This window comes from Leuresthes tenuis, unplaced genomic scaffold (assembly GCF_036924035.1).
Source record: "Leuresthes tenuis unplaced genomic scaffold, fLeuTen1.0.hap1 SCAF_12, whole genome shotgun sequence".
Taxonomy (NCBI): domain Eukaryota; kingdom Metazoa; phylum Chordata; class Actinopteri; order Atheriniformes; family Atherinopsidae; genus Leuresthes; species Leuresthes tenuis.
This window is the reverse complement of record NW_027325366.1, coordinates 6,971,457-6,988,287: the sequence shown is the minus strand read 5'-3', so window position 1 is coordinate 6,988,287 and position 16,831 is coordinate 6,971,457. Positions and strand designations below refer to the sequence as shown.

Sequence of the window (16,831 nt, the reverse complement as noted above, 5' to 3'; positions counted from 1 at the left end):
GTGTGTTGTTTGTTGTAGGGAGAGGCTGGAACAAGAGGGCCTCCTGGACCAAATGGTTCACCTGTAAGTTCTCAATATCTTTACTATGTGCTTCCGATGTTGTTGTTATTCCTTTTTCTTTAATGAATGTTTTAACTGTTATTTAAAGGGTCAAGCAGGACCACAAGGACCTCCTGGGGATGTTGGAGATCCAGGTCAAATGGTATGACAAAATTTTGTTTTAATTTTCTGTGTATGGTCAAATTCTTCATATGCACATGGTGGCTGTGCATGTGATGTGCATGGTTTTTATTCATTCTTAGTAGGCTGCTTGTTTGATATGGACACCTACATCATACATATAGTAGGACTGTCTTGGGTACATTTTAAATGTTTACAATATCACTGTATTTCTCAGGGTCCATCTGGGCAAAGAGGACCTGAGGGCCTCCCAGGGAAACCGGGTGAAGATGTGAGTCAGCTTTGGTCATTTTGTCTGTCATCATATGTGCAACTTTAGCAAGAGAAAGATACATTCTTGGGTTGGTTCATTAGAAAATCTGATTTTCTACTGGGAAAGTTGTAAGAATCTCACCAGCCCCAAGATCCAACCTTACAGCCCCACACAGAATAGTGGTGATAGCAGCTCTGATAAACAGTTTATTAGAACTTCTATCAATTTCTGTTTCATTAAATCAGTTGCACACACAGTACTGTCCACAAAATATCATAAAATACTGCATTTCTATCAACTTGTATTGCCATACCTAGAATCGTCCATGAACATAACAATAAGCAAATCTTATTGGTTTTCTGACTTGAAACTGGAACGTGGTCAGGTGTGACATCATTCCTTGCTTTGTGTTTCTGACTTCAGAGGCAAGTGGAATGCGGTTCAGTCTTACGTTTTTGCAACAAATAAGTATGTAATGCCATGTCTTTACACAGGGAGAAGCAGGTAAAGCAGGAAACTCTGGAGAAGTTGGATTCCCCGGATCACCAGTAAGCTTTTCTAGCTCAATACATACTGGAACCAGAATCTGCTGTTTCTGCGTTGTTGACCTTATCACAACTAATCATTTCCATCCATGTTACGTATTTTAGGGGCCTAGAGGATTTCCTGGTACACCCGGGCCTCCTGGCCTGAAAGGTCACAGAGTGAGTATCAGTTGTCTGAGAAGCTGTTTTAAAAACAGCATAGAGGATTTAAGGAATCTTCTAATAAAATTGAATTATACTAATTTGCCCTGGCTATTCTCTTTTTTGTTACTCATTCTCTCCACGTTCACATCAAGTGCATACACAGCATGAAATACAGCTGAGTTTGTTTTCTCCCCTCTTGTGAACAGGGTCACGGAGGACCACTTGGCCAAAAAGGTGAAACTGGAGCAGTTGGATCCAAGGTATAAACATTATGTGAAATTGTGCAATAATAATTCTTTATTGTTTCTGGTGTTTCTTTCACTGATTGATCAGGTGATGCCTAAATATTCTGTCGTAATGCTGTAAACAAATTAGTTTTCTGTGTTTTTTTAGGGTGCTACAGGCCCCCCTGGTCCAATGGGAGGACCTGGTTCTATGGTAAGTTAAGATTTTAAATTCATGTTTGATGAATAACTCTATCCTTAAATCAAACATGAATTTTTCTGTTTTGCTCTCAGCTCTTATCTAGCATTGACAGGAACTGTGTGCAGCTTAATGTAAATAATGATCAACACTTCCAAACTTGTGCTCGTTTAAATGGGGAGTAACTGCAATTGGTCTTTGTCTGTGTTTAAACAGGGTCCTGCTGGGATGCCTGGGGAGAGAGGTCGCCCTGGACCCGGCGGTATAGCAGTAAGCATGTTAACACTAAGCAAAAGCACTATTAGTAGGGGATTTTCCCACTAATGACCAAAATGTGTGAACAATTGTTTGCTGAAACTGCTGTACTAATACTGCCGTTTGCTGTACTAATATGAGTATTGTATTGTTAGAAGTTCAGTAATTTAAATAAAATATATAAAACACTCTGCTATCCAGTGATTAGGTTTTTCTCTCTTAGGGTAAGCGGGGTCCACCTGGTAATGTCGGGAAACCTGGCCCTATGGTAAGTCAGCATTCACAATGATTTTCTTCCACCAAAATGGTATTTCTTAGGTACAAATGATAGATAGATACAAATGCTAAGCTGGATTAGAATGGAATAGATTTAGGCTACCAGTTAAGACTCTTAGAGTGCAAATCTCCCACCCAGCTCAGTAAATAACTTTTAAATTTTGATAAAAATGTTGTATATCTGGAGCAAAATTGAACTCTTCCTTTATCTATTTTTCTACTCTCTTTTTACTTCTTCTGCCTCAGTTCTTATCTTGGCAATGGCAATGTTTTTTATGTGTGTATCTTTCACTGTTTCACTCAAGCATTTTTTTTTACTTAAGTAAAACATGTGTATGTCATGTGCACATAATATTTTGTTAATTATGTACAAAAAAAAGTATACACAAAGTTTTATAAAAGATCTGAGCCCAAAAACATTAAAGTCACGTGATTGACTAGCTTTTTTCCCTCATATGATGTAATATCCCAGAAATTCACAGAGATTAAAGTAATTCCCAAGAAGCACTATCTCCATTTTACCCTTGTGAATGTTCGTCACCATTGTTTTTTTTTTGTTTTTTTTCATCCTTAAGGTTTGTTTTCTAAAGTGTTCTGCAAGATGACATGTCTTGTTGCCTATACTGCCACCCTCTGGCCACACTATGAACCTTAAACCATATGTGTCTTCTTCACATTTCTCTTTACTGGTGTTTTAAAAGATCACCTCAAATTTGCATTTAAAACTTGGCTATAGACATTGCCTGCATAGTAGCTGTGGTCTGCTATACCTGCTCTGCCACTGTGTTTTTACGTTTGTTCTGTGAATGCACATTTTCCATGTTACAACTTTACACCAATTGTTTCGCCTCTGTTTGTTAACAGGGCCCCTTGGGTCTCAACGGCTCACCTGGATATCCAGGAGCCCCGGGCATGAAGGCAAGTAAAGTAACACAGCTTACAGAGAGGGAATTCTCTAATAACCTGAACTTTTACAGTGATGGGGCCTTTGGGTGTTTATAATGCTCTCAAAGTCAAATGCATCACATTTCTTGATATTTGATTTTCTTGGTAACTGTATTCCACAGGGACAACCTGGCCCGACAGGTGTCAGGGGTCCAGAGGGCCCACAGGGGCAGAGAGGAGAGACTGGTCACCTGGGCAGACCTGGACCAGTTGGCCTCAGGGTTAATGTTTTACTTTACTTCTACTTATATGTCACATGAAGTACAATTATAAGGAAGTAATGTTTCAAAACAGTTCACCCAGGTTATTACTATATTTAACAGATTATCTAACAAGAGAACTTTTGTGTTCAAAGGGACCCATGGGTACAGATGGAGGCACAGGTACCAAAGGACCAGTGGTGTGTACACAGTTATTCAATTTAGGTGTTTTTTTAATTATAAACAAATAAACAATGTTCTGAAAAACATGGCTGACTCTTTACAGGGAAATCTTGGTCCACAAGGTCCAGGCGGCAATCCAGGGCCCCTAGGTCCACCAGGACCTCAGGGAAGCACCGGACAGCCTGGTATCAAAGGACAGCTGGTAAATTAACTTAATTTCTTGAATTATTGGTCAAAATTGCTGGAATGTTCTTAAACCTTAATAAAACAAATAGTGGTTTATAGTAAGTAACATTTTTACATTTTTGTGTCATAGGGAGATGTTGGTGTTCCAGGTTTCAAAGGAGATGCTGGACCTAAAGGAGAACCTGTAAGACTTAAAAAAGAAAACCCTGAAATGTTTTTTTTTGGAAGTCATCAAACAAGATTATTTAATTGAAGAAAGGTAACAGATAAAGCTGGTCTTTTAGCTTCAGTGTCAATTTTTCCTTGTGTGTCCATTTCATAGGGTCCACCAGGCTCTCAGGGAGTGATTGGACCTCAGGGTGAGGAAGGAAAGCGAGGATTACGTGGAGACCCTGGCTCTGTTGGCCCCATTGGTCCTGTTGGTGAGAGAGTGAGTCAGCATCCTTTGTCTCTTTCAGTCTTCCTCACAGCATTGCACTTATGAGTATTTCACTGAGGGCAGGGGTTGGCTCCATTATAAATAGGAGTTTTGACTTTTTTTTGTCTGAAGGAAAAAATAAATTAAAACTTCATGATTTTTGTGTAAAACTTGCACACAGAGATGGTGGTAAATAATGTCACCTTAATACACAAAGGTCCATCTGTTTGCGATGGTCATTTCCCAGATGGAAAATGAGGTTCGACCCAAACACAGCCCACATCACAGGTCCACCAGATCTGGTCCAAATTGTATTTGCTATATCTCAAAACAGGCCAGCTACTGACTTTTGGGGCCACATCTGGCCCACAGAGCACTTCTTAGTGCCATAACGCAACCATAAGTGGGTTGTAAATGGCCCAGATCAGGTCCAAATGATTCTGTTTTCTGGTCTGTTTCTCCCCATGTCTGTGGGGTTCCTACTGGTGCACTAGTCTCCTGATGCAGTCTAAAAGTTACTGAATTAAGACTGGAGAATCAAACTACCTAGTATATTCACGGTTGTTTCTTTTAAAAAACTGCTGTGGTTTATTGTTTAACAAACACAAATGGGATTACAATCTACATGATCTGTTTTCCAGGGTTCTCCTGGTAACAGAGGATTCCCTGGTGCTGATGGACTGCCAGGACCTAAGGTGCAATATATTTTTACAATGTAAACATTTTGTCTTGGTAGATGTCTTACTTAGCAAATTCAGGGAATACCTATTGCCTTTCTCAAAAGGGTGCTCAAGGAGATCGTGGTATTTCTGGCCCACCAGGACCTAAAGGTTCTCTAGGAGACCTAGGACGTCCAGGAGAACCTGGTCTACCAGGTGCAAGGGTAACACAAGACTTTGGCCTTTTACTTTTGATCTACCATTTAACTTGGTAACTATATGTGTTGTGTATATTCCTTTACTTCAAAAAGTGATTATTTGATCACTTGTCTACAGGGTCTAACTGGTACCCCAGGAGTCCAGGGAGCAGAAGGCAAGCCAGGGCCACTGGTATGTCACATAATTTAATTGTGATTTAGACGCTAGACATAGAAAGTGTTTTAAATGTCTAGTGTGTGGGGTATAGGGGCATCTTGTGGTACAAATTGCAAATTGTAAACAACTGAATGCCCCGCACCTTTCTCCATACTATAGTGGTAAAAAAAAAAAACATTAAAAACATTAACCTCCCACTTTAGAAGCAGTCTTTAGTTTGTGCCATCTGGGCTGCTTTAGTCACACAGTTTTGCAGCAAGATGAGGGTGACTCAAATAGTCTCATGGGATTATTTGTTTGTTTTAGAAAATAAAAAGAAGTATATTTTTTTCACACAATTCAACATGAATGGAAAGTAGTTATCAATACTAAGTCACATGTGTACAAAAATATATTTATATAATATATAAACGTATACCCTAAATGTTCCACATTAGAGCTTTTGCTACAATCACTTTATTTTATTTTGATATCATGATAAATATTCAGTGTTGGTTAAACCAAAGTATGTTTTGCTTCTTATTTAGGGTGCCCCAGGTGAGGATGGTCGCCCAGGCCCAGCGGGGTCCATTGGAAACAGAGGCCCTGCAGGAACCATGGGGAATCCAGGTCCCAAAGGCTTCAATGTAAGGTTGCAGTCACTCAAAACTGTGGTTTAATTGTCAGATGAGTACATTAAAACCCTATTGTGTTTCTAATAGTTTAGCATGTTTTACTCTCAAAGGGGGACCCAGGAAAAACAGGTGAACAGGGATCTGCAGGAGTGCTAGGTCAAAGAGTAAGTACTGTTTATAAATGTAGATTTTGCTTTTAGTAAACAGAGTAGGACATATAAAATGTTTGTATGACATCTTAATGTGCAACTATTTTACCACAACAATCATGTTTACAACAGATGTTATTCGTTACGTCTCTGAAAACCTCACACCCTCACTTGGTTGCCTCTAAATGGGTTATGAGCAGGTTTGTCACTTTTTTAACAGGGTCCTCCAGGCAAAGATGGAGAAGTTGGCCCTGCAGGCCCCCCTGGTCCCTCTGTAAATATATTATTTCTCTTGTATCACCAAAATTACTAAGAGCTTTTTTTTATGACTGCTGCAAATGACACAGATCATTGTGCCATTTCAAAGGGTGTTGCAGGAGACAGAGGAGAGCAGGGACCACCAGGTGTGAACGGATTCCAGGTGTGTAATGGTTTTTGGCTTGAAGTTAAACATGAGTTTCATAACATCTCATAGAGTTTGATAAATATGAGAGGACAAGATGGATGGGAATTATTAAGTCTGTTTTATCATTTTGCTTTTTTCTTTTCTCATAGGGTTTGCCTGGAAATCAAGGCCCCCCTGGAGAATCTGGTAAACCAGGTGACCTAGTGAGTGCAACAAAAATTATAAAACCAGCTCCTACTCAGGTCTACTTAAAGTACTGTGTTTGATGTCTATTATATTTGGACCCAATGTGTAAAAATTGTTTATTTCAGGGTATTCCTGGAGAGCTTGGACCTGTGGGTCAGATTGGACCAAGGGTGGGTGAATTTCAACATGATGAAAACTGATTAATTTCAGTTAGTTTACAGTAGATAGTGTCACTGATCATCTGATGCCATCTATCTTCTAGGGGGAGCGTGGAATTCCTGGAGAGAGAGGAGAACTGGGTTCAACTGGTCTGCAGGGACCTAAAGGAATTCCTGGCGCACCTGGTCCAGATGGACCAAAGGTACTATTGGCATGGCATTTGTGCACAGGAGACATGTGGACTGATATGTACTGATTTGGACTAACCCTGATGTTTGACTTTGTAGGGAAGCCCAGGCCCCACTGGTGCTTTGGGTGATGTGGGTCCTCCTGGTCTTCAGGGAATGCCGGGAGAGAGAGGCATCTCTGGTCCTCCTGGGCCCAAAGGTGACAGAGTAAGTTTGTCATAATTTTTATTAAAAACCCTAAACAGATCTCAGTTTTTTTCTTAGTTAGTTAATTTCTTTGTAAAACTATGACTCTGATCTCTGCTATTACCTGTACCTGAATAAGATTTACTCTACTTTCCTGTCTTTGTTTAGGGAGCAATTGGTGAGAAAGGATCAGAAGGTACACCTGGAAATGATGGTGCAAGAGTGAGTAAAACATATTTTAATTATATTTTAACACATTTTCTCTTAGATCAGTCATGAACAAAGAAGCAAACCTCACACTTAGCTGATAATGACATGATTCATTCTCAAGACTCACCCTAATGTATGTCAGCTGACAGGACTGTACATGTTATTATTAACCATTAGAAATGGTGATGAGTAGAGATCCTAAACCTTTCTTTACTGTTTGCAGGGAGCCCCTGGCCCTGTTGGCCCACTAGGACCTGCAGGACCCAGTGGTGAGAAGGTAGAGCTGTTTTATAACACATGTTTAATGGCTGATAAGACAATCTCTTGCTCATGCTCTTTCAACAAAAATAGAAAAATACTGGATGATGCTCAGTGAGGGGTTGTGCAAAGTGCTATCAGTAAACATAGGACATCTGTGCAGGGAGAACCTGGACCAAAAGGACCATCTGGACCTCCAGGATCGAGAGGAACACCTGTGCGTAGATCTGACCACTGTTTCTGTCTTGCACATTAAGTAATTTTGGCTTTGCTTAGTTATTGACAGTATATCAAGACTAAGTTGTTATCATTTCAGGGAGCAAGAGGTGACCCTGGCCCAATTGGTACAGTTGGATTTGCCGGACCCCCTGTGAGTAGCCTGGATGGCTCTTCTTCCCTACATATAATTATAGTGATGTGCAGATGGTTAAATGGACAAGAATATTTGCTAACGTTACAGACACTTTGCAGGGTCCTGATGGTCAACCAGGTGTCAAGGGAGAGCCTGGAGAGCAAGGCCAGAAAGGAGATGCGGGTTCTCCGGGACCACAAGGCTTAGCTGGTGCTCACGGACCTCCTGTGAGTTTCAAGCATAAAGAATTTAGTGGTCCATGTTTTGCATGTTTACTGAGTTCCAGAGAAGCTTCCTTTCCCTTCTTGCAGATGTGGTGCTGAGAAATTTATATTAAGACTTAATTTATTTTTTAGGGACCAGTTGGTGTTGCTGGACTAAAAGGAGGAAGAGGAACACAGGGCGCTCCAGTAAGATCATAAACAAAACAATTTCTATATTATTCATACTAATATTATAGTACTATTCAATTAACCTTTAGTTTATCATGCTGAGATTGCGTGAGCCCATGGACAGTGTGGCCATCCTGGTCCTTATGAAACCACTTTAAAAGACTATGATCTGCTGTGTCATTTTTTCAAACAGTTAATATTATGTTCTGTCATAAAACTTATAATACTGTATCTGAGGACTTTTTTGCTTGCAGGGCCCTACTGGTTTTCCTGGATCTGCAGGAAGAGTTGGACCACCAGGCCCATCGGTAGGTACTGTCAGCATGTATGTATGTAAATTTTCTAGAACAAGCAACCTTACTATCAAGCATACTCAACACTGTGGAAGTGTGCACGGGCCATTCTGAACAGAGATGATTGTATAAGTGGGAGCACACCATGTTTTGTATTCTTATTCCATGCATCAACAACAACTGCAACCTTTCTTATAAGGGCCCAGTTGGAGAACCTGGACCCCTGGGACTTCCAGGCAAAGAAGGTCCTCCTGGACTCCGTGGAGATCACGGACCCCCTGGACGACAAGGAGAGCGTGGACCTGCAGGACCACCAGGGAGCTTAGGTGACAAAGGTGACTCTGGAGAGGACGGCCCCACGGTAAACTGATGTTACTGAACATGGTTTTACAGTTTGTGGTGTTAAGAGTACCAAATCTAAATTTCCTATGTGTTTGCTCACTGGCTTCAGGGTCCTGATGGTCCTCCAGGCCCTGCTGGAACTACAGGACAGAGGGGCATTGTGGGTCTTCCAGGTCAGAGAGGAGAACGCGGGATGCCAGGTTTACCAGGACTAGCGGTTTGTATTACTGAAGTCCTCTGTCCTCTGCAGCATCTTATTTCAGTCATTTTGGTGTATATTGTTGGTACTTGTTTGTATTTGGCTGCAACTTTAGTTCTGTTGTCATTTTTGCAGGGTCCACCAGGAAAACAGGGATCCACAGGATCATCTGGAGATAAAGGCCCTCCAGGTCCAGTTGGTGTTCCTGGTGCAAACGGACCTCGTGGCGATCCTGGTCCTGATGTAAGCCCATGTTTTAAACCTACCTGATGATGGCAAGTTACAACTTCAAAGCTGTTCTAATGATGTATTTTGTCTGGTCCTCAGGGTCCTGCAGGTTCTGATGGCCCCACAGGAAAGGATGGTGTTCTCGGACAAAGGGTAGGGTCAAAACCTGACTTTTGTCCTCCTTTTCTTATTGCAAGTCACTGACAGGCATTCGATTTCAGGGAGACCGAGGAGATTCTGGTCCAGAGGGCTTGATTGGTCCTCAGGGACTCCCTGGACCTCCCGGTCCTGTTGGTGCACCAGGTGATTCAGGAAAGAGAGGAGAGTCTGTAAGTGCATTTTAACTTCCTCTGTATTTGTCTTTCTGTACTATTGTCATGTGAAACATATTCACACATTAGAATAGTCTGTTCTGATCATAGTCTTCGGTAGTAAGTGATGAGGTTTTCAAAGAGTTTTCAAAAGGTGCTAATAATTCTACTCATCTGCAGGGCTCTAGAGGACCTCAAGGTCCACCTGGATCAGCTGGAAAGAGGGGATTAGTGGTGAGTCTCTGTCTTTTGAAATATTCAGACATGTAAGTTGACACATACTGATGTCAGTCTACAAAAAGAAAGGACATTTTAACGTAGATTTAAATGTCTTAGATTTAGATTTTTGTTTTTGTTTGTTATTGATACTAACCTGCCTTGAGACATCTATGTAACTGCTGAATACTTTGAATTTCCCTCGGGAAATTTGTGCAGAGGTGCAGTAAAATTAGTCTTTCCCATTTCATTAAAATAATCCTCATAAAATGTTTAATCATTCCTAATTCAGGGGCCTCAAGGACCAAGAGGAGATAAGGGTGACCTGGGTGATCATGGAGAGAGAGGGCAGAAGGGACACAGAGGCTTCACCGGTCTGCAAGGTCTTCCTGGACCCCCAGTAAGTTAAAAGGATGTTCAGCTATCTGATTATACTATCTTACTCATTTGTTGTTGATATCAGATACTTTGCTAACCCACCGTTTACTGTCTCATGGCTCATTTGAGATGTTGGAAACTTCTATTGAATAGAATAGATAGAATAGATCTTTATTGTATAAACACAACCAAATTCAAAGTACATTTCCTGGTGCCGAAACAGGACAAAAATCAAGGATAAAGTGTATATAAAAGCAATAGAATTAGTAAATTAAATAGTTTGAAAATAATAGTTAACAATTAAACAGCTTATAAAATCAATCAAAACACCACACAAGCTTATTACACAGGCACTGACATAACTATAAATGACATTGCACAATCATAACAGAATGTACAAGTCTATCGGATCACCCTAAGCACTGAAAAGTTATGCAGAAGGATTCCTGACAAAGGCTCTGTGATGGACTGGTATTCTATCCAGGGTGTACCCCACCTCTTGCCCAGTGGCAGCCGGCATAGGCGTCACCCTCCTTGACCCTGCATTGAATTAAGAGGGTATAGAAAATTGATTGATGGATGGTTCCTGACAAAGTAACCACACGTCGAAAGTGAGAACTCCTTTAAGCCTCAGAAACAAAACCACTTTAAGATCTGCAGTCTAGCATAACATGCATGTCTTTCGAAAGTGGGAAGAGCACTCAAGCAGGCATGCAGAGGGCACACAGATCTCCAACATACAGAGATGAATTTAAACGAGAAATCTGCTGACAGGGATAGTGTTCTCACCAAACTCTAAAATTAGAGCTTTTGTTTCTAAAATGCACCTAAACAATAAATAAATTGAGCTTTTATGTAAGGTTTCCTTCTTGAATATCATTAATGATGTCATTGCATGTGAACTGAAGAACCGATTGAATATATTCTTTTTTCTTTTCAGGGTACAACCGGTGAGCAGGGAGCTCCAGGAATTGTTGGACCAAGCGGCCCGAGGGTAAATGCCACACTTTTGTTCGATTCAGCTGGAGAATATCTTGTCTTGGAGAATGTCTTTATCCTCTATATACAGTTTGAGTTTTCAATACAGCACACAAAAAAATAATAGTTTCATGCTAGATATAATTTTGGAATTATAAATTAGAATTATAAATTTCCACTCAAATTCTGAGGCTGGTTGATAACAACTTTTTACTGGTATATAACTCAGGGGCCTCCTGGACCCGTCGGGCCTCCTGGAAAGGAAGGTTACATGGGCCAGCCAGGACCAATGGGACCTCCAGGAACTCGTGGACTCAGTGGAGAAATTGGACCAGAGGTATAACTTCATTATTCAGATCAGAGAGTGTGCAGAACTCGTAAAGTTTTTCTTCAAACAGCCGGATGAGACTGTGATTAAAGGAATGAAAACCTTTTAAACAGATGTTTGTTGGCAGGAGAAAAAAGTATAATTGTTGTTTTGACTTTGATGATATAAATAAAAATGAACAAATAAAAAGGCTATGTTTTACCAAATCCACAGGGCCCCCCAGGAGAACCAGGACCCCCTGGCCCTCCAGGTCCACAAGGAGCTCCCATGGCAGTTATGGATGATCTCTTCGGCGGCCCACAGGATTATGACTCTGGGCCCCCTCCTCCCCCTGAGTTCAGTGAGGACGAGGCTCTGCCCAACAGTAACTCCTCCACCATAGTGGCCGTTGACCCTGGCGTGCAGGCCACCTTGAAGGCTCTCAGCAGTCAGATTGACAGCATGAAGAGCCCAGATGGCAGCAGGAAACATCCTGCCAGGACCTGCGATGACCTCAAGAGATGCTACCCTATGAAGAAGAGTGGTAAGTGTCTCAGAGGAATGGGACAATTTTACTCAAAACATCCAAACCCACCAAAGGTTTCTCTCTTTGAATTAGCTGCAGTGAACACAGGATGAGAGTTAAGTGTCAGTAGGTATGCAGAACTTTTACTGCAGCAGATAAAGAGTAACTTGTGAATTCATTCCCATCCTGATTGTTTTTATTTGTAGGCGAATACTGGGTGGATCCAAACCAAGGCAGTGCAGAGGATGCCATCAAAGTGCTCTGCAATATGGACACCGGAGAGACCTGCATCTCTGCCAACCCATCCAGCATACCTCGTAAAGTGTGGTGGAGCTCCCCCAGGAACAAACCTGTGTGGTTTGGAGCCGACATCAACAGCGGGACACACGTGAGCAGTTACTTTTGGATAATTTGTGAGAGGAAGAAATGTTGCGAAGAATGTGTAGTTGAAAGTGCAATATACTGTATGTCAGAACAGCTTTAACTAGCTGTATTTGTGTTTCTAGTTCACTTATGGTAACAGAGATCAGCCGGCAAACTCTGTATCAGTGCAAATGACCTTCATCCGCCTGCTCTCCAAAGAGGCCTCCCAGACCATCACCTACCACTGCAAGAACACTGTGGGCTACAAGGATGCCAAGACGGGCAATTTGAAGAAAGCTGTGCTCCTAAAAGGCTCCAATGACTTAGAGCTCAAAGCAGAAGGAAACAGCCGCTTCAGATACACAGTGGTGGAGGACTCCTGCTCAGTAAGTTCCAGTGCTTCAATCCAAACTCCACTGTATAGTAGCTGGCATCATTCAAAACTAAGGACCTGGCACTGGAGGGCAAAACTTTCTGAGATGCAAAAGTATAGTTTAATCTTTTCAACATACTAAACGTGGGATTAAAGCAGAATTCTGAGTTTGTATTAGCAATCTTTCAGCCAAACATAAGTGATTAAATCAGTCTCCAGGTTCGTAAGCTTAAGTTTCAAAATTCTATCTTTGTTTCTCATTTTTGCTTAGGATGTTGATTGACAAATCTCGGTCTATCGTAAATAAAACCCTGCAATATCAGGGAAAACAGAGTGGTTCATTTTAAATGGGGATACTGTAACTTTGGTCCTCAAAAATTATCATGAGAAGCGGGCAGGGTTTTACCAGGCTATGTTTCCCTCCCTTTTAAAGATGAACTCTCTCATTGATAATTCTGTATTTGTTTCTTTGTTTGTTTTCTCATCCTACCAAATTACAGAAAGAGAAGAGAAAAAAAAAACAACTCATTAGCTATGTTGACTGTCAATTCCTGAATGACTCCTGTCATTTTAACTGGAAAAAAAATTCGCCATAATGACAAAAAACAGCTCACTAAGAACTGACAATATAACAAGCAAACACCAAGTTTGATCTTGACTCTCGGTGTTGACTAAGGTGTCGGTCACGATAACAGAGAGAAAAAAAAAGAGAAGTTCTGTGTCATATTTCAGTTCTTTACTGTCTAAAAGCTGTCTCCAGCAAAAGAAAAAAAGAAAAAACCTTTGTTCTTGTTTTGGGTCTAGACGCTACAGTAACTCACGTCCCATCTAGTGGTACAATAATGGTATTACTGTAAAAAGCTGTCCATTCCCAAATAATCTCAGTTGTATATCGGCTGCATAATTTACAGACTTAAGTACTGCTTTCTCCAGTTTTGCATTATGAGTAGAAGGATTTTTTAGGTTTGAAACATTTTCTTTCTCCAAAGAGCACCTTTGAGCAAGCCAAACCACGTTGATTGGAAAACCCAAATGTACATAGCAAATATTAAATATTTTAGTCACCTCTCATGTTCAATACTTATCCAGCATGCGCAGGTGCAGGAGTGGAATAGAGCTCTCGTTAACGCACCAGAGATTAGCACCAGAAATGCCAAAAATGCAATATTCACATAGATATTGCCTTCCTTATGGAAATTAATCTTGGATAGCAGAATTCCCAGAGTGCGGACTGCTTTCTTTATGTACATATATTTGTGTATTTTTTTAGACTACAAATAATCTGTATGGCACAGGCCAATACTGTAAGATCTATCCACTGTAAGATAAGTTTATGTAACCAAACAACACTTACATGGAGGATAAATTTGCTGTTGATTTGACCTTCTTTGTTGGATTAAGTATCTTAATTAGGACACAAATGCTGTGTTCATTTCTCAAGTTTCTGTTCCACTGTTCTAATATTTGTATAAGTAATGCAGCAGGTTAGTCACTGAATCTGTTTGTCTCTCTTTCACAGCAAGCAAATGGCAACTGGGGCAAGACAGTGTTTGAGTACAGGACACAGAAAACTGCAAGACTTCCCATTGTGGATATTGCCCCTGTGGACATTGGTGGTCCTGATCAGGAGTTTGGCCTTGAAATCGGGTCCGTTTGCTTTTTGTAAAGTTGTCAGCAGGGAAGGACCGAGGAGATTCCTGAGACTGTTAAACTGACTGCTGACACGATCAGCCACATTGTACATACGAGTACTGAGAACTATTCTGGCCCTGTGACGAGATATTTATTGTGCCTTTCAACCCAGTTCGAGACATCGAAGATATGTACCGTAAGTCAGTACGAATGTTTGGGATTTACAGAAACCAATCGGTAAAAATCAGAATCATTCCTTTGTTGTCTTGTGTATGTTTGACTTTAAGCTTCATACATTGTTAGGTCCAAATATCTTGAACTTCATTTCACAAATTGTTGCCAAAGAATCTAAAAGCTTTAAAATATTGCGTATAACTGCTGTTTTCAAGCCCAGAACAAGTGCCACAGAAGCTACGTCAAATGTCCCACCATACTTTTTCTTTTCTGCAGACTTGTCATTATTTTATTATTTTATTCCAAATGTTTGAATATAATACATTGTGGTGCTATGGATGAAAAACAGTCACTGATGAGTTCACCAATGCAGTGTTGATGATCTGATGTCTGTGTCCAGTTATTCTGAACTTTGTACCGACCACGAGGAGGATTAGAGACATTAAGTCTGTCGATTACTCGGTGTTAGCTACCTCGTCACCAAAACTGAGAAAACGATGACACTACATGGTTTTTTTTCATTCCAAAGTGCTGTTTTGTAAGATGTGTGATCCCTGTGCAGTCCTCCCAGTCACATGACACAGGGCAGGGTTCTGGGATGCAAATAAAGATCTTTTTGTCAACGATGGAGGGATGAGTGAGGTGCTGTGTGGTGATTGGTGACATTTTTCTTTCATCGTCAGTATGGTACAGTAACAAGTAGTTAACAAAATATCCTTTTTTCATGCATGTCAGTTCCCCCATTGCAGTATCCTGAACTTATATGCTCTTGAAACCCTTCTTATAATCAGTTTTATAGAATAAGATGGCTGTGAGTGGCTGTTTGCTTTGTATTTTTTGCTATGCAACAAATTAAACTAAATGCTTGTTTATCCCCCCCAAGCTCTTGTCAAATTAATTAAGCTGTGGTTAGGTTCTGTTAGTTGGTACTTTTGCGCACAAACTCATTGTTTTCTAGTGATAAAAACCAAACAAACAAAACATTAATTTACTTGCCATAGTTTTCAGGTGCTTTCAATTGTCATGCTGTGCCTGAAAGCGATTCTCTCGTAGCCTTGAGGTTCAAATTGCAGTATCTTTATTATAAATTTGTAGTAGAAAGAGGACAAAGAGAAAAACAAAGAGGGGACTTTCTGGACTCATGAGATGTTTTAAAATGTTATACCATGAGTAGAATAATTTAATCTTTTTAAGACCAGGAATATATCTGATTTTAAGTATGTATTCTGGTATGTATAATTGATACCATGTTCTTCTGGGCCATCGGTTGTTCACGCCCTCTGAAACGAAGGCTTCTCATACACAAAATGCAATAAGATAACTGATAAAGGCTGTCTTAGGGGAGTTATCAGCTATCCAATTGCCTTTATTCAAGAGCCTTAAATACCATTTAATGCAACTGTTGTTTTTCTGTCTAATCCTGACTTGGGTCTAGTAAAAATCTCCATATTGTCTCCATGTTCGTTACATCCTGCAAACTTTGAAGCTTGGTATGCTCTGAGTTCACTGGTGTGGCACCTCGTGGACCCCTCCACGTGAGGACAATTATGTGACAACAAAACTGTGCCAATGTGAAGCGTAGAGTAGAAAATCAAGCAGCCTGTGTTCTCAGTCCAATGTTTGTTCAGACCAAATCTACAGAAAAATGCACGAGCGACCCATTTACACATAAAGTCAGTGAGAGGACACAGGGAGACACGTTTTCACTTTAGATGACGCATGCTAATACCAGTAACTTGAAAATCTTTCAATTGAACTGAACAATTTGCTTTACGATTAATAGCAGCAGCCTGTGAGTGTTGAGATTATTCCCATGTCACTAGGAGCAAGAATGAGTAATGGAGGAAAAAGTGACTGTTGCCATTTCTGTGTTCCCAAAGTTCTATGATGTAATCTGTCATCTACCTAGAGAGAACTAAAAAGAGCGAGCTTGAAGAAATGCAAATATGACTGAAGTAAGACTAGGCAAAAATATGTTTAGTTAATTAGTTTTAGTCATCAGTTTTTTTCCTTGAACCAATTTAGCAGTAGTTAGCTGATAGCTAAGTAAGGCACAATGCATAGCTTGTGGCTAGTTTGACATCTCTCAAGCAAAAGGTGCATTCAAGTGCAGCTCCGGCTGACGTGAACTGCTGATGATTTCAGAAGTAACAAGACTGCAGTCAGGTTAGACAAACTTTAAATCCAGTTGCTGATCATTGAAGAATGCATGCTATGATAAACTCTGTTAGAACTTGCTTTTTAAAAATTTCTTTGGACTTCTCTTATGGATTTGAGAATACTATCAAATCATATCAGCAGGAGAGTAAAAATAACAATATTTTAATTGTTGCCTCCTGTTATTCTACTATAAAGAAATCAAACAAATT

The 16,831-nt window shown here is 40.5% G+C and overlaps 1 protein-coding gene across 1 annotated transcript in view; it reads left to right on the top strand.

Moving 5' to 3' along the window:
• col5a2a (collagen, type V, alpha 2a) overlaps nt 1–15,344 on the top strand; it is a 40,410-nt gene extending 25,066 nt beyond the window's left edge. The window contains exons 9-54 of the mRNA XM_072397913.1: nt 19–63; nt 149–202; nt 398–451; nt 928–981; nt 1,084–1,137; nt 1,329–1,382; nt 1,516–1,560; nt 1,762–1,815; nt 2,024–2,068; nt 2,941–2,994; nt 3,144–3,242; nt 3,377–3,421; nt 3,508–3,606; nt 3,721–3,774; nt 3,913–4,020; nt 4,650–4,703; nt 4,793–4,891; nt 5,004–5,057; nt 5,570–5,668; nt 5,767–5,820; nt 6,026–6,079; nt 6,173–6,226; nt 6,361–6,414; nt 6,523–6,567; nt 6,660–6,758; nt 6,844–6,951; nt 7,099–7,152; nt 7,364–7,417; nt 7,562–7,615; nt 7,715–7,768; nt 7,870–7,977; nt 8,107–8,160; nt 8,397–8,450; nt 8,635–8,796; nt 8,887–8,994; nt 9,112–9,219; nt 9,304–9,357; nt 9,426–9,533; nt 9,696–9,749; nt 10,024–10,131; nt 11,050–11,103; nt 11,317–11,424; nt 11,629–11,938; nt 12,127–12,308; nt 12,427–12,669; nt 14,176–15,344. Coding sequence (XP_072254014.1) covers nt 19–63; nt 149–202; nt 398–451; nt 928–981; nt 1,084–1,137; nt 1,329–1,382; nt 1,516–1,560; nt 1,762–1,815; nt 2,024–2,068; nt 2,941–2,994; nt 3,144–3,242; nt 3,377–3,421; nt 3,508–3,606; nt 3,721–3,774; nt 3,913–4,020; nt 4,650–4,703; nt 4,793–4,891; nt 5,004–5,057; nt 5,570–5,668; nt 5,767–5,820; nt 6,026–6,079; nt 6,173–6,226; nt 6,361–6,414; nt 6,523–6,567; nt 6,660–6,758; nt 6,844–6,951; nt 7,099–7,152; nt 7,364–7,417; nt 7,562–7,615; nt 7,715–7,768; nt 7,870–7,977; nt 8,107–8,160; nt 8,397–8,450; nt 8,635–8,796; nt 8,887–8,994; nt 9,112–9,219; nt 9,304–9,357; nt 9,426–9,533; nt 9,696–9,749; nt 10,024–10,131; nt 11,050–11,103; nt 11,317–11,424; nt 11,629–11,938; nt 12,127–12,308; nt 12,427–12,669; nt 14,176–14,322 — 3,870 coding nt within the window. The 3' untranslated portion in view covers nt 14,323–15,344. The remainder of the gene's footprint in view (nt 1–18; nt 64–148; nt 203–397; nt 452–927; nt 982–1,083; nt 1,138–1,328; nt 1,383–1,515; nt 1,561–1,761; nt 1,816–2,023; nt 2,069–2,940; nt 2,995–3,143; nt 3,243–3,376; nt 3,422–3,507; nt 3,607–3,720; nt 3,775–3,912; nt 4,021–4,649; nt 4,704–4,792; nt 4,892–5,003; nt 5,058–5,569; nt 5,669–5,766; nt 5,821–6,025; nt 6,080–6,172; nt 6,227–6,360; nt 6,415–6,522; nt 6,568–6,659; nt 6,759–6,843; nt 6,952–7,098; nt 7,153–7,363; nt 7,418–7,561; nt 7,616–7,714; nt 7,769–7,869; nt 7,978–8,106; nt 8,161–8,396; nt 8,451–8,634; nt 8,797–8,886; nt 8,995–9,111; nt 9,220–9,303; nt 9,358–9,425; nt 9,534–9,695; nt 9,750–10,023; nt 10,132–11,049; nt 11,104–11,316; nt 11,425–11,628; nt 11,939–12,126; nt 12,309–12,426; nt 12,670–14,175) is intronic.
• Nucleotides 15,345–16,831: the final 1,487 nt, after the last annotated feature.